At 40.0% G+C, this 16,529-nt stretch overlaps 2 protein-coding genes and 1 long non-coding RNA gene across 5 annotated transcripts in view; 2 read left to right on the top strand and 1 right to left on the bottom strand.

The window, feature by feature from the left end:
- Positions 1 to 6,342, bottom strand: part of glud1a (glutamate dehydrogenase 1a) — a 25,812-nt gene extending 19,470 nt beyond the window's left edge. The window contains exon 1 of one of the 2 annotated variants that reach the window (XM_061040453.1): positions 5,658 to 6,342. In XM_061040453.1, coding sequence (XP_060896436.1) covers positions 5,658 to 6,066 — 409 coding nt within the window. In that variant the 5' untranslated portion in view covers positions 6,067 to 6,342. The remainder of the gene's footprint in view (positions 1 to 5,657) is intronic. The other variant, XM_061040454.1, reaches the window with a different exon arrangement.
- The window catches only part of LOC132975709 (uncharacterized), a 106,480-nt gene that overhangs the window by 9,937 nt on the left and 80,014 nt on the right, over positions 1 to 16,529 (top strand). The gene's annotated exons all lie outside the window — the stretch shown is intronic.
- Positions 5,904 to 16,529, top strand: shld2 (shieldin complex subunit 2). Of its 2 annotated transcripts, none has more exons than XM_061040445.1 (12): positions 5,904 to 6,037; positions 9,406 to 9,576; positions 9,952 to 10,008; positions 10,111 to 10,826; positions 11,632 to 11,782; positions 11,859 to 11,966; positions 12,058 to 12,252; positions 12,849 to 12,995; positions 13,092 to 13,295; positions 13,466 to 13,709; positions 14,296 to 14,411; positions 16,147 to 16,529. In XM_061040445.1, exons 2-12 carry the CDS (start codon positions 9,414 to 9,416, stop codon positions 16,317 to 16,319), a joined length of 2,274 nt encoding a protein of 757 aa, XP_060896428.1. In that variant the 5' UTR covers positions 5,904 to 6,037; positions 9,406 to 9,413; the 3' UTR covers positions 16,320 to 16,529. The 2 variants fall into 2 exon arrangements, with proteins under 2 accessions (XP_060896428.1, XP_060896426.1); XM_061040443.1 differs by having other exon boundaries at positions 13,089 to 13,295.

Raw genomic sequence — 16,529 nt, 5'->3', positions numbered from 1 at the left:
CAAAATCATTTCTGGACCACATCATCACAACTTTTAGTTTCCTCTCTACACAGATTTGTTGCGTCACTTGTTTTTGTTTTGTATCTTCTTGTAAATTAACTGAGACTGTTGGTCCAGGGTGTAACACCTTCCAGCACAATGTCCACCGGCTCCACTTGGCTCCAACCCCACTCGTCTCCCTTACCAAATATCAAAGAATAAAAACAGGGATGGGTAAAGGATGGATTAATTGCTTTTATGTTGAACATATCTTTTCAAATAAGCTGCCAGACATGCCTTATTAGCCAAACCTGTCAGACCAGTCAAACCAGTCATGATTTCTGCAAATGGTGTTGAACTTATCCATATAATTATGCCTTAAAGGGATAGTTTGGATTTTTAAGCGGGGTTGAATGAGGTAAAATGTAATACTGTATGTTTAACCTACAGTAGCCAGCTGTCGTCATGACTACATTCAAATCATTCCCTCTGTATTTCTTACTGGTATTATCATTTTACAAACAACAACACGGTCCTGACCTGCAAAACTTTTAGGGTTGTTATAAATCCATTATGATAAATAAATCTAATGATTACTCACTTGCTCATGAACACTGGCCTTGATCAGGATTTAACTGATTTACCACAAGACTTAAATGAACTGTACAATAAAGGAGTATTTCTGTGATAAAACATGTTTGTAGTCTTGTGGATTTATTTTCTTACAGACCGGTGCATGTTCAAAGTTTGTTCCCTCTGATGTTTAATAAGCGACCCGTGTGTCTTTCCACGGACAATTTGAAACAGGCACAAAGTGGAGGGAGTTCAGCATGGAGCTGCAAAGCCGTCTGCACTGGAGCCGACACATGCAGACCTGTTCTCACACATCACTAAAAAACAAAGCCTTCTGCAGGAGAACTGCACAAAATGGCTGCAGCTGGATGGAAAAAACAGACAAAAAGAAAACCGAGGTAGGCGAGGTAAAGAATAAAGTGACTTTACACTATGAGACTGGATTTGGAAACAAACATTTTTAACTTTGACTTCTTGTTGTAACTTTCTTTGCTGAGAGCAGTGATGTGTTTTTTTGAAACAGGAAAAAAAGTGAACTATTTAAAAATGAGGAAGAAATAAAGAAAAAGGAGCCAAAAAAAAAAAGCAAGAAAGTTTGAAGTGAGCAGGTAAAGAAAGAAGTGTAAAAGTGAGACAAGTGAGCGAGAAAGAGAAGAGAGAGAGAGCGAGACAGAGAAGAGAGAGTAATGGCATGAGACGAGTTGTTGTGTTTGAAGCTGCAGTGAGTCAGACTGGGTGTGGTAATCATTAGACGCTCATTTAAAGAAACACTGCAAAAAGTTTCTTCACTCATGTTGAAATGTAATGAGAATGAAATATGAGTCTGTTAAAACTCCGCCCTTCGCCTACATTCAGATCTTACACGTGTTATAAACCAAGAGAAGCTAAGAGACGCACAGTTTTGAACTAAAGGCGTGAAAACGCATCTCCACCAGTTGATAACTGGTAAAATGCACAAAGCCACAAGTTTAGAGTGTTGAGATTTTTTTTTTATTCATTAATGTACTGGTAAATATGTATTCGTTAATTATGTTTTGTGTCAACTCTTAATCTAAAAAAAACAAAAGTAGTCAAATGAAGTTACTATGTTGTAAGAACTAATGCTTCCCAGCTTTCTGAATCCTGTTCTGGTTGTGACAGTGGTGGGACTTTCAAACTGTGGTTGTTTCAGGCGGAAAGCTTCAGTAATGACTAACTGTGTTTGTTTTGTGGTCACTTTATCCTGCTCTGTAGGTGAGTGTCGAGCAGGTACCTGATCAGAGCTCGGCTGAATTCAGTAGTGTTGGAAGAGGTTGTTTGTTAGTGTCCTAAATCCAGACACAGCTCTTTAGGTCTGCTGTCTGTGCAACTCACACTCACAGTTCTGTTACTTTTTTTGTTAATTGAACTTAAACTGAAGAAGTCTGCAGTTTTCAGAGCAGATTCATACTCGTAGTCACTCTTTCTTCAGTGTCTTGCACAGTCTAATGGGGTCATCTTCTTTCCAGCTAGAGCAGAGATTGGTTTCCTACAAACCTCTAATCACTGCTGACGAGGAAAAAAAACTGTCTGCAACACTGGTCTGAGTTCAGTTCAGGCTTCAAGTATAGACATAAAATATGAATTAATAAGTGAAAGCTCAGACAGAACGGTCTCTGGAGTTCTCATAATGGTTTTTTTAAGGAATTATTTATCGGCATGTGTCTGTATCTTCCCACACTATGCTGAACTATTTATCAAATGTCACTCTAACCAAGGGATGACTTAATAAGACTTAAAGCCAACAAGCAAACACATTCACAGCCTTTAGTTGTGCAAACATAAATTGCCGGACAAACCAGGATGAAACATCACTGTAAAACATGGAACCTCCTCACAAATGTCTCATCTCTCATAATATCAGCTCTGTGGCGCCTTTAGAGACAGACTGATTAATTCTGAAACAAAAAGCCTCTTTAATTTGTCTCCTGTAGTAAAACTCAACCTGCAGGCTTCTATGCACAGACAGACATGGTTTACTGCTGAACATAATGCTAAAAGGTTAACATGGCTCGCTGTGGGCACCACCATCACTCTGACATCTCTCCAGTAGTGCATGTCTGTAGGATCCTGTTTGTGCTGGTGTGTATATTTCAGCCTATGTGTGTGTAACACGTTCAACAACAGAGTGTAAAGTTGAATTAGTCTGAGATCAGAAAAACTCAAGAGTCGCAGCCTGGGTCCTGAACATGTTGCTATCTTTAGGACTGAGTCAAGTGTACTTTTGGAAGGTCCACAATTTGCAACAGAAATGAATCTGAAGAAGCATTCTGCAAATATTTAAGTTTTTTTAGTCAGAGAAAAATATTCATCTGCATTGTTTTTAATCAATTTGTAACATAGGTTTAGAGTGCTGGTTAGAAAAGCACTATCGTGACAGCATTTCTCATCTTTTCCACATTTTACAAATCAACCAATCAATCGGTTAATGGAAGAATAATGGAAGGGTTGATCCAGAAAGGACAGCTCAAACTCAAACAGCTCTGACAGTAAAATCCTGGAGAATCCATCTTGTGGAAGGGTATCACAAGAGTACAATAGTAGTAGCATTATGAGTTCATCCTGCTCATACTTAACTTGAGAAACCAAAATAAATGAAACAACAATGCCACCCTGGGTTAAGGCAGGTGAACAAAGAGCAAACAGGAAAACCAAAAAAAACATTGAGCAAATCAGAATACAGAGTGTAGCTGAACACACACACACACACACACACACACACACACACACACACACACACACACACACACACACACACACACACACACACACACACACACACACACACACACACACACACACACACACACACACACACACACACACACACACACACACACACACACACACACACACACACACACACACACACAGCCTGTCTGGACAGTCAGCATTCCTGTCAGGGGAGGAAACCTCACCACCTTAACAAACATAGAACCTGCTCAGTGCATCATTATAAAGCAGTGTTATGTGTTACACAGTGTTACAGCCAACCCCCTTACAGGATCAATGAGTCTACTTTAACCAATAAAGTCAAAATGTTCACACTAAAAACTGAGATCTGATTATTTATCGTAAGTGCTGATAAAAAAATACTAAAATTAAAGCTGATTTATCATTGAAGGCAAGATGCCAAAAAATGTGTGCCCGCTTTGAAAAAAGACCCTGCTTCTCTGTATCTTGATAACACAGAGATACAGGAAAAAAAAAAAAAGACATGCTTTACACACATTCAAAGCTTGTGTGAGAAGACATCCTGACAAACCGGGCTCTAAATGTGTCTTTTTGGTTCTTCTAGTGGTACTAAAGACAATTCTAACTATGAAGTCCATCAGGTTAGTCTGAAGAGTAGCCTGCAGGTGCTTTTCAACAGAGAGGAAGGCTACATATTTAAATTAGGAGTTAAGGTTTAATATATTTTGAATTGCCATAATGCCATTTATTCTCTGCTCTGGAGACATGAGGGCTCACTGCATGTGAGTGACGTTCATTGAATAATAAACTCCATATTCTTTATCCTCTGTGCATCTGTATGAGATTTATGAACAGCTACAGAGCAGACTCAAGGCGCTGCAACGTCATGTTAATCAACATTTAAACGTGCACGTCAGTTAGAGTGACAAAATATGAGAAATCTTTAACAAAATAAAAGTCTTCAACTTTTACTCAGTAAATAAAGCACGATAGGAAAAAGGTTGTACCAAAGAAGCATTTAAACAGAAATTCCCAAAAATAAATGAAGTGAACAAAATGATAAAAATGGAAGATGTTTATTAAACTATCCTGGAATTTGACTTTTTTTTAATTCAGGCTTTAACTTTAAGAATGAGTGTGATCAATTATATAATCTAATAATGTCAAGGATTTGGATCTGTATTTTACTGTTGCCATCATCTGCCTCGGGATTACAGACGGAAATTAACTAGTTATCTAAAACTGGTACAAAGCATCTTTTCTCTTCTGAGACTAATGTCATTGTGTGCACTGTGCCTGATTCTAATAAACGTATAAACTATAATAATCTTAGTACATGTTGCTATGATAAAGTGTGCAACCATCATTCATTAGCGATCGCTCTTATTAGTATTTGTCCCCGTTTAAATTAGATACATTCTCCTCAAGATTGGCTCCATATTTCCCCTTCAGTCATGTGCACATGTCCTATTCCCTGATAGGACACAAAACAACAAAGAATTGTCCAGCTTAATTTCCCATAGTTAAAGGTGACACTCTAAACACCCCTAAACCCTAAGATGCTCAATTCAACATGATCAAACAGAAAATCTGAGCATGGAGAAGCAGGACCCTGGAAATGATCGAATGTATGGCTGATAGTGATCTTGATTGGTTGTATGGTCTCTCCTTTGGTTCACTGTCATACCTGAGCACCTTTATGTTGTATTATTTTGTTACTTTCTTTGTAAATATTCAGGCAGGGTGCTAGTTCAACTTGTAAAGAGTGTCTCTAAAGTGTATAGCATATGAGAAAAGTTGATTTAAAATCCACATTGTGATTTATATTTCAATTAGAAAAGGTCCTAAATAACGTGAATATGATTTGGAGCTCCCCTCCAAAAGATGAGCTGAGGAATCTCACGGGTCAACAGATGATTAAGGAAGAGGAGAGAAGTCAAAACGAATGTCTGATGAACAATGTGTTTTCTTCTCTTGAAATTCCCCCTTTTATTTTTATTTTTATACTTTAACATATTTTTTGTCTCTGGGCATCAAACCAAAATTGAATGTGCAACATTATAAGCATTATAAGGTATGTATAATATATGGATATGCCTTATATAATGTATATAAACATTATAAGACCCAGATAGGTTGTGTTCAGGTAAGACCTCACAGGACAAAGGCTTACTCCATACAGCAAAAGTTAATTGGTATTATTGCTGTTGTTGTTATTATGATTTATATTGTTGTTGTTATTATAAGTGTTATTATTCTTATTATTATTGTTATTATTACTGTGAGAGCAAAACTTCCTATTTATCTTCTCTTTCCAGTGTCATTTTACCTCCCCTGTGCTCTCTCTATAACGTTTTCATTATAATGACATTTTGTTGATGTTTTTCTCTCACCTCCCTTGCAGGGTGTCCTGTGCTGGCTGTGCTGCGCCCGGTACGCCTCTATCATCTCCCACTCTCCGCTGTCTCTCTTGATCGGGAAGTTGACGCTGAGGACGTGGTTGCACGGCTTGATGATTTTCAGTATCCCACGGACACGCTTCTTCTTCTGCTCGGGGGTCTCACGGGTTTTCAAACCCTCCACCAGCTTGTCCTCCACGATCGCGGCGCCTCGGTCGAAGAATCCCTCCACCATGTTGAAAAAGTTTGGATCATCGTCCTGGTCCACGGCCTGGCTGTAGCCGCGGTAGCGCAGAAGGGAGGCGGACGCTGGCAGAGCCGAGTCAGCAGCAGACGCGGTGGCACCGGAGGCCAGGACGCTGCCCGCTCCCCGGGTGAGTAGCTCCCCGAAATACCGGTACATTTTTGGTTTAAGAGAAGTTCACCGTACCGGGGAGATGAGTCCGTCGGCTTAGATTTGGAGAATGTGGGGGAAGGCGACGAAATGCGGCGGGGAATATGAATACTTTTACCGCAGGAACGACTCCTCCTTCCAGCCGCCCCTTCCTGTTAACCTACCCCGCTGTACTATTGGGTGACAGCGGAACATGCAGCTGCAGAAATTTAAAGATTAAACCCTTAAATGTTCACTTTTTACTTGTTTGACTTTGTTTTCTACGCTGTTTGTTATGGTAGTAGTTTGTTTAAGCTAGCGTCAAGTCACTCAAGAGTGGCACAAATGCAGCTTCCGGTTAGGCTACAACATTCAAAATAAAGGCATTCATCGATAAAACAGAAGATTGACTTTGTTCTCTTTGTTTTTTGAATATAGGATTTTCAAATTACATGTAAAAACTTACATTTGGCGTGTTTTTAATTATTAATTAATTATTTTCCTGTTAATACTAATATTTGACTTGAGTGGGTTAAGGGGGGATTAAACTAATGATCTCTGTATTTCTTCAAGGATAATATAAAGTATAATAAAATATATACTTAAGGGATTATAAATTACCAGTTTTAGTAAAACGTTTAAATGATGAATCCACTGATCATTTAACTGATTTGTAGTATTTAAAAATTAAATCAACACTTTACTTGTTTGGTGAAGGCTTCTGAAAACACAGCTCACAGTAAATGTGTAGCAAAACAAACTACAGTCAAATTGAATACAGACGGTATAGTCCAATAATACTCTTTTGTATTGTCATAAAAAAGGAAAAAACGTATGGAAGAAAAAGATGCTTCAATTAAATGTGGGAAAATATATATGCAATAAAAGACTGAACTGCTAAAAAAATAGATCCAAGTAAAGCAGATTAACTGAGGCAAAGTGAACATGACCTTGAAAAATGTAGTTAATAAAATGATATCTATAGTGGTCTTGAAGATATATAACATTAAAAAATGAAACAGTAAAAAATCAAAAACATATGGGTAAGAATGACTTAAAGTTAGGGCTTTTATTTCGGATGGCAATACTTTCTAAAGGCTGCATTTTACTTCTTCCCATCCTAGTTCAGGTCTCAGCATCAGGGACACACCTCCTAAACAACAACCGATGAAGTGAACTATTTAGTTTGAACTCTGAAAAGTGATACATTTTAATACATTAGGCTAAATACAATATACAGACATGTTAGAAAATGCCGTGTGTGTGTGTGTGTGTGTGTGTGTGTGTGGTTGTATGTGTGTGTGGTTGTAAATGTCGTCTTTTCTAAACTTAGAGTCCTCAGTCATTAATGTTTCACGACCTCCGTTCTCCTACTTGAACCTTGACCTGAAGATCTAACCCATCAGACCCTTCTGTGGTTTCAACCACTCGTCCTAAATGCCTCTCATTTCTTGCAAGTGTGTCTTCCTTGATAATGACAATATCATCCACTTTCAAGTTGCGCCGGGGACCATGCAACTTTGCCTTAAAGAAATGTTGATAATGGTGGTATTTGTTTTTCCACCGACTCCAGAACTGTTAAGTAAGTTAAATACTGTACTCGATACCACCTTTTTGCAGCACACATTTCCTCCTTTATAAATCTTTCCGAGAGGTGGTAAAGCAACCTTAGAATTCATCAAGATGAGATGGTTTTGAGTCAAAGGTTCGAGTGATATGGGAGGATCATTGATTCCATCGCCATTTAAAGGACTGCTGTTTACGATAGCCATTGCTTCATAGAATAGGGTTCTCAGAGAATCTTAATCAAGTCTTCCTGGACGCAGCTCCCAGATACCACCTACATGACTAGCTGAAGAAGCATTGAAGACAACTTCACAATGTTTATCATGTGAATAAGTCAGGAATCATATTAGGTTATGAAAAAATAAACTATGGTATACAGGAAAAAAGTCACAAACCTCTCAAAAATGAAAATATCTGAGCACTACATCCTATATATCATTACCAACTCAAACATTTCTGCACAACTGAAGTGTTAGGGGTCACTGCTACACTGGATGGATATCTAGACTCATGTATAATGAACTCTGCTTCCTAAAGGGGGACATAGAGTTCATCTTAGATATATGCGTTATTATAAGAAATAATTATATTGAATCAAACATCTTGATGAGACACAAGGTGAACATAGGGTCCAGCTCATTGAAGCTGGTGTCATCTCAGGCTGTCCTTCTGACTGAAGGCAGCAGGTGGAAACTAACTGAGCAGAAACACATGACCGCAAAGGGTCACAAAAGTGAAGAACTGGAATGAGTCCTAAGTAAAACCAGTGAAAGAATGACAGTTGTCACACAAAAGGGAGAGCCTCCACAAGGTGCCGTACAGAGATGGTTTTTTTCTCAAAGTAAATTAAGGACTCTTAAAAGACTGACTTTCAAGGATGCTTCAATATGGAGTCCTGAATAAAAAATGTTTTGGTCCAATCAAAGATTTCACTAGGCTCTCAGTCTTCATGTGGCCAAAGGTTAATACATCATTTATTTACTAGACTATCAAGACTTAAAAATAACAGATAATAGTGTTATGAAAGCTGTACAAACTCATCTTTATCGGGCATAGTGGGACTTAACTCAGCCCAAATCAGCACAACAACACACAGTGAGGAGTTTCAGCAAAGTGTCATTGTTTAAATTCTGCTCACAGGAGCAGAGTTTGTGTTGTGTGCATTGACAGTAAGATTGACCAAGGTTTTTATTGCAAGTCTCAATAAAACAGTTGGTGGGACAAAAGTGTCTATAAAATGTTAGTGTTGTGTATTTATATATTGATCCAAAGTCAAACCGGGACTCTTTTTCAGTCTGAACATGGACACTAGTCTGTCTTCACATCAGGATTAAATCCACATATGAAACAACCTGCTTTAAAAACAGGTCTGAACCTCCCCCAGCCTCCTGCTGTCTGATTGGTGGAGCTCTGCCTGGTTATTGTTCCCAGCTGTCATATTGCTAGCCTGTCTGCATCCATCTGCATGATGGAGCCATGATCTGCCTTCTTCAGAATCAGGAACTCACTGTGAACTGTTTCTGCAGAGTCATGGTTGTGTAAGATCCAGCACGTTTTTCAACTTGAGTAATAGCTGCAACAACTCCAGAAAGAGACATTTTCTTTTGCGGTAATGAAACATCCAGAAAATATGCTTCTCTTTTGTAAAACTGCTGCAAATATCAACATCTCACTATGTTCATCTGTGGAGTTCGGTCTGTCATTCGGAGCCTCTCTACAAGTGATAGCATTGTGTGTTTGATGTTTTCATTTAATCACTTAATTTCATTTAATTTAATCAAATTCGGCACTTCTCCTACTCAGAAGACAGCATGTGTGACAAGCGGAAGATCCACATCTTCCTCGGGGCTCCGACTGCCTCCTCGGACCAAGCTGGGGTTTTAGAAGCCAGGATGGGGGAAGAGGAGCGTCCCTCTGCTAAATGGAGACACCTGGAACTCACCTGGCAGGATGGACGTTTAAAACCTTCACCAGGTGAGGCGTTCAGGGGCAAACAGTGAGGAAAATGTAAGCTGTTTCACACTTATGTTGCTGGTAGATGGTATTTATTTGTGTTCGGTTAAATGAGATTTGAACCTCAACTTTTCAAAACTTCCACCTCCCAAATTTGAGTATTAAAAGCCTTTAGTGTAATCTTCTCCACGTTTATATGCTGTTTTATGGTTGCTGTGTTGAGTGCTGCCGTCTTTTAGCGTAAGACCATTATCATTATCTTGACTGAACTTAAGAATAGGAAACAAAAAACAATCAGAGAAATCATTACATTTAAGTACAGTGTTTTTGTTTAGCAGATTGAGATTGGATTTTTAATTCACTGTGTATGACATCACTTTGTATCACTTTTTACAGACAAGGCTGGAAACCAAGGCAATTTATCATCATCAGAGGAGGAAGCACCTGGCAGAGGTAACATTGAAGCAGAATATTGTACACCCGCTCTTAAAAGCCTAGAAGATGAAACTAACACTGATCGGTCTGACTTGTCCACTAAATGTTATTCTATTCCAGAGCCACAAGGCCAGAAAGAAGAAGTGGGATCTGACATGTCGTCAAAACCAAATCCTGGAAGGGACAATCAGTGTTCAGCTTCAATTCATGAGTATCTGGAGAGTTGTTTCCCCGCAGCAAGAACAGAACCTGAGAGTCCAAAATGCTCCAAACACCAGTCCTCATCAACCGTCCCCCCTCTGTCCAACCAGTCTCAGTACCTCACCACCTGGACTCTGAGTCAGGCCTTAATCCTGAGAGGTAGGCAACATAGAATCCAATCAGCAACCAGCCCTGAGAAAATCCTGACTCCTCAGACCCCACCCAAAGACACCCAAACAGCAGCATCTGCTTCCTCTAGCACCCCAGAGCTCTTTAGCCCAGTAACCTCGACACCTGGAGACTCGGCAGAGCTCTTCAGCCAACCCTGCCCGTCTCTGAGGGCCGAGGAAGGGGGCATTGTTGTTGAGGTCACCACAGAGGGAGTTCTCTGCTCCCAGGAGGTGGAGCAACAGGTTTCCCGGTCTCCCCAAAACTCCCCCTCCGGATCCCCAGATGTAAAAAAAGCACATGTCTCAGAAAACCGCAGGACTGAAACGTCTGAGGTGCCATTAGAGAACAAAATCATCACTGGGCTCAGGGGTACCCCCACACGTCTGAGCCGGTGTGACAAAAGGGGGGTGTGTTACTCAGTACTGGTAACAGTGGTTCACCCCTGTCACCTAAAGGAGGTCAAGGTGAGTTGAGATGTTGGAATATGTGTGTAGGTTCACGCAAGATCAGAAGGTTTATCAGACGAGATTTGAGATTTATCAGCTCTATGAGATGAGGGGCTGTGTTGCTCTGCCCTAAATGCTATGGACAATGTATTCAGCTAAATGTATTGCATTTAATAATCCAGAAATGAATTAATGCATTGCACATTGTAAAAGTTAGACAATCACAAAACTCTCTGAGTAACGTGATGACACTACAGTGTTGACATCCTAACATGCCTGACATGACAAAGCTTGTGAGTGCTTGAAATGCAGGTATGTGGTTGAAATCTTTATTTAGAATATTAGCATGCTAACATTTGCAAAAAGGACAGTCTCAGATGATCAAATGTGTGTATACTTTTTTGTTAATACATTTGAACACACAGAGCTAGTGTGGCCAAAGGTTGTAATATATAGCCAGTGTGCGGAACTTTGCCACCACTGTTGACAAAGCAGTACTTGTTATCTCTTTCATGATTTTATCATGTAAATGTGTATGGTTTATCTTTTAACAGAAATCTCTCCCTGCTTCATTTTAGCGGGTCTAATGTTGCCTTGAAAACTGCGGCTGTTATTTTGGTCTTCAAATATTTACTATAGAAGAAGAAGTGTTAAATTGAGTGCATTTAACAAACAGGGGGGGAAAAAAACAACTCCTCACAGTAAATTCTAAAAAAATATAAAATTGCTTAAAAATAAAATAAAATATATTTTTGTTTCTTATAAAGTTTCTAACTTCTAAATACTCTGTTTGTCATAAATTGTTTGATGTATTGGATTGAAGGTAAAGTCCGGTGCTGCAGCAGGGTCCTTTGTTCCTCTGGCGTCTATTGTTGTAACGGACCAATCAGGTGTTGAGATGAAGGTGGTACTGTGGAGGCGAGCGGCATTCTGGGTGTTGACTGTCTCTCCTGGGGACATTTTGCTCATTACAGGTACAGATATACTGCTGAGGGGGTTTAAGCCATACCTCGGATTGTTACACAAGTTTCTGTTGTTGTTTTCTATCAGGACTGCAGGTGAATGAAGACAGGTGGAGAGGCGAGACGGTGCTGCAGTCGACCTTCAGCAGCAAACTGCTCAACCTGGGACCGATCACTGCCTCCACCTCACCAGCAGGTATTTACGCAGCATGCAACCAATCAGCAGCCTGCACAGCTCATTGTCAAAGTTCCTCTAAGTTTTGCTATATCATTTTCTATCTCTCCAGCTCCTCAGCATGTTACTGCTTGCTCACTCAACTCTCTGTGTTGCTTTCTTCGTGAGCGACGTCCCCTGCTTGTGTCCTCAAAGCTTTGCCCTCCTCAGGACCTGAATCGCCTCCCCTATGTCCCATTAAGGTCACTAAGGGTCAACACACTGGTTCACGCCCTGCTACGCGTCACACACACACACATCAGCACAGGTGAGTCACACAAATGGAGTGTCAGATGGCTTTGCTTTTGATCATCGCAATGCTGTGGTGATGTGAAATTATGAATTGCGGATTCATTTTTCACAACTTACAATGTGCCACTGAGCTAAAATAAGGTTTGCTTTGTACAGATTGTTGGCAGCTTGTTATCAATGTTTCTGTCTATTTAAATGCCAGAAGGAAACATGAAAACAAGCAGCACATTGATTGGGTGGGTGAAGCCTGAGATAGATTTTTTTAGATAAATTTGTTAGAATACCAGAAAAAAGGAACAGCAGGTAAGTGGTACTGTTGCTGTTGGATTAAAAAGGCATCCTCTTGGAATCTTTTGAATACTTTGGTTTAACAAGTGTTCATGATGAGAATTAAAATGGTGTGAAAATATTTGGCCATGGTTAAAAAAAAAAAGAAAGCTATGACACATCCAAGACTGATCATTCATTGTTAATTATATAAATAGAGAATAGCAGCGGTCCAACAAATAATCCCTGTGACTTACTGCCAATGGAACAAATACTGGTTGATTTTGAGATTTAGATCTTGAAGATGAGTTACACAACAGTCTGAATGAAATGAATGCTTGTTAGACTGGAGGAGTGAGGCGGAATCTCGCTGCAGGGCTGCTGTTCAGTTGAAGGCTGTTCTGACTGTGGAGCAGCCGGATGGCCAGCACGGGACACTGCTGTTGTGGGGAGCGGCTGTGGACTGGCTGCCTCGCATCAACAGAGATACAGGTAAGCAAACACACACGCCAAAAAAGCACTATATGATGTTTCTACTGAACTTAAAGGGTCAGCTCCGACAAAATTATTTGTTGCCACCTTCAGCAGCAGTATGGGACTTCCGTGTCCTCCTGGTGAGGGACGGTTTGACCTCTGAGGTCCTAGAGCTGCATTCCACCCCCTGGAGCTCCCTGCAGGCCCTGGACCTTGCAGACCGCCGGGCTCAGAACTTCCTCCAACCACAGCCTACACGACCAGGAAACAGCAGTCTAGAGCTGGACCTCGACACGCTGCTGTCCCAGAAATACAGTGGTGAGTCAAAAAGCATGAACACCAGGACATTACCTTGAAATAAACCAAAAACAGAGAGGGGACATCATATGTTCGGTTAAAAATATATAAAAAGATAAAGATAACAAATATTTTAAAACATGACATCAAACTTTGGCCTGTAAGCACTGACCTGTTCTTTCCTCCACAAGGTGAGGTAGAGCTCAGAGTCCAAGTCATCGCCTTCCAATTTCAGGACTACCCACCTTCCCAGGATGCACCTCAGCCTGTGCTTAACAGCTCCACATCGCTGGATGATATCCTAGAGGCGCTGAGTGGTGACATCACCTACACTGGGTGCGGACGCTGTTCAGCTGAGCTTGATACAGACGCCAACGGCATCTATCTCCCCTGTTACCCTTGCCTGCCCCATACTGCTGTTAGACGCTACTACAGGTAAGGCTGACTTCCTCATGTTGATTATTATCTGATCAAATAGACAAATCCTAAATGATCTGCTTTATGCCGTCCATCAGTAAGTAATTACATTTTGTCATTAGATTTAGTTGTTCAATTATTAAAAGAGGACTCAAAAGTGGTGAGTGTTAATAGCTTAGCTGGTAGGTGGGGATTCATAGTCTTTTACATTTTGATAGTATTGTTTAAAGGGAACATCTTATGAAAAATCCACTTTGACAGTGTTTTTGAACATATATTTGGGTAACCTGAGTGTCTACTGACCCACAAAATGTGAAATAAATCTATCCAGTCCTTTGTTTGTGGTCTGCATAAGTCTTACAACACAGAGAAAAGTGCTCCGTTTCAAATTTGCTCAACTTGTGACATCACAGTGGGATTCTGATTAAAAAAAAAATCCCCTCCCCTCCCCTGATATCTCCACCCACGGACTCCACCACCAGCCAACAACACACATCATTGCATTTAAAGAGACACACACACCAAAACGGGGTGTTCTGAGAGAGCAGGTTTTTGTGTGTGTGTGTTATGCCCACTTATTTGCCCACTTATTTGTGTGTTTCAGGCCCGGCATACTGACTGTGAGTGGGCGGAGCAGCAGTCAAGTGTGTGTCAAGGTTCCTCCTGTTCCACTGCAAAAGGTCCTTGAAGCTCCACCTGATAAACTTAACAAGAGCTCAGGTGAGACACAGGCACACCTTTTGTTGAATACACTTCAGTTTGGTGAAGTTAACAGGAATCAGATGATGTTCATAAAAAAAAAAAAAAGACGTGTCAGTGTCTTTACTGATGGTTCACTGATGCCATCTGCTGGTGTGGTAAACATACAGTACATCACCAGTTTCCTTGTCATGTTTTTAAAGTTTTACCTTCAAAAATACAACAGTTTCCATCCTAAGTTTGCCTCCATGACATCTGACAATAGTGGCCTCAGAGGCTCAAACGTTTGTCATACATATTATTTTAATCCCAGTATAGTTCACTCAGAAGCCTTGTGACAAACCACTGCACTGATGTGCTGTGTGCGATAAGATAGTGATTTGAATAAACAAATGTAGTTTGGGATGGGCTTGTGGAAAGCAGCTACTGTGTACAAACAGTCCACCCACACAGGTGACTTTGTTGAATGCACATAATATCCAGCATAGCTCTTCAACTCTTCAGCAAAACATGTTTAAATGAGTGTGTGCAGGATTAGACATTTTTTATGTTTTGTCAAAGACATGGGTCATAGTAACGGCTTTACTTTTTTTCTTCAGAACAAGAGGTGTCCACTAAATATAAAACATTCACAATAGTTCTGACAAAAGATGTGAATAGTACTGTCCAGATATGCACACACATTTATCTCTTTCAGGACATAATAGTATTGTAAGTATTTATGTACATGTAAGTTGGAGGGTTTTTGCCATCTTTCTGTTATCTTGTTTGTGACTTGTAATAATGACTGTCAAAAATATCATTACCATAGATATCCCTACCTTTTGTTCGTTTTTATTTAGACTTATATATGTCATGATTTGGTCTTATTGAGTTTTGTATTTCAGCGTTTAGGTTTCCATGTTTTTAATTTCTCCTATTTATCCTAGTGTTGCTTGTTTTCCTTGTGTGTTTTTGTCCTAATGTTTCATAGTTTAGTCTTCAGTGTTTCGTGTGTTATTTTGTAATTTCAAATCCTCGTGTCCCTCTCTGTTCTAGTGCGTCTTGATGTTAACAGTGTCTCCAGTGTTTCATGTGTTTGTCATAGTTGTTGTCAGTGTTTCTTGTCCTGCCTCTGTGTGTTTCCCTCCAGTGTTGATTGCCCTCATTGTCTTCACCTGTGTTGTTAGTCTCACCTGTGTCTGATTACCCCGTGTCTATTTAGTCTCTGTGTGTCTTGCCCTCTGTGTCAGTTCATTGTATGTTGTTTGTCGGTGTTGTAAGTTCAGAGTAGTTGTCTGTCAATGTCAGAGTTTCTAGTGTTTCCTTGTTTTCCCTTTTTGGATTTTGTTCTTGTAAGTTTTTGTTTTGCATCTAGCCTTTTCGTTAAAATAAATAGTTTTTGTTAAGAATCTGCACTTGGGTCCAGTTCGTTATCAATCCTTGACAATATAACTACAATTAAACTTAGTTATTGAGAAAATATTTGTTATAAGTTTAATTTACCTTCTGACAAGAGAAAACCAAAAATATGTACAAAGAATCATTAATAGATTATAAGTTATATTTCAAAGTTTTTTTATTTGAAGTTGAAAATGAAAGGCAAACATGTCGTATGTTAAAGCTGTCAACTCATGGATAGATTTACTTCATTGATCTGAAATTGTGGAAATTAAATGGTCAGTCTTGGTTAATCTTGATCTAATTGTTTAATGGAATGTGCTGTAACACAACAAAACTTTAGATTTGACAAAGTTGTTACCTGCCTCTCCTTCAGCTCCAGGCTCAGAGGTGAAGCACATCCAGGTGGCGGCAGAGAAAATCCAGACACTCCTCTCGCCTCCCAAGAAAACCTTCATTCTCACCGTCCGGAGCCACTTCCTGTGCGACGAGAACAGCGTCCCCATCAACCAGGACTTCACACTTCTGGATCTTCTTTTCCCCAGCTGACAGACTGCAGATGACGAGCGGATAGAAGCAGCCTCATTGGGGAGGAGATGGATGAGCTGATCAGCAGGATCAGGATCAAGCCCGGTTCATCATTACTGATCAGTCGCTATAAAACATTTATATTTCTTCAGATTTCAAATTGGAATCATCTTTCGCCGTGACCTTTTCTTTAGCCTTTCTAAAGAAATAAACACGAGTGAAATTTAAAAT

Source organism: Labrus mixtus, chromosome 6 (genome assembly GCF_963584025.1).
Source record: "Labrus mixtus chromosome 6, fLabMix1.1, whole genome shotgun sequence".
In the NCBI taxonomy this organism is placed as follows: Eukaryota; Metazoa; Chordata; class Actinopteri; order Labriformes; family Labridae; genus Labrus; species Labrus mixtus.
The sequence above is the reverse complement of the archived record's forward strand: the minus strand, read 5'-3'. Positions and strand labels throughout refer to the sequence as shown.

Excerpts from the sequence above, each read along its gene's own strand:
- shld2 (XM_061040443.1), top strand. The coding sequence starts at position 9,414 with ATGTGTGACAAGCGGAAGATCCACATCTTCCTCGGGGCTCCGACTGCC. Across the intron at positions 10,009-10,110 it reads GGAGGAAGCACCTGGCAGAG|AGCCACAAGGCCAGAAAGAA; the intron begins GTAACATTGAAG and ends ATTCTATTCCAG. Across the intron at positions 12,253-12,848 it reads ACACACACACATCAGCACAG|ACTGGAGGAGTGAGGCGGAA; the intron begins GTGAGTCACACA and ends AATGCTTGTTAG.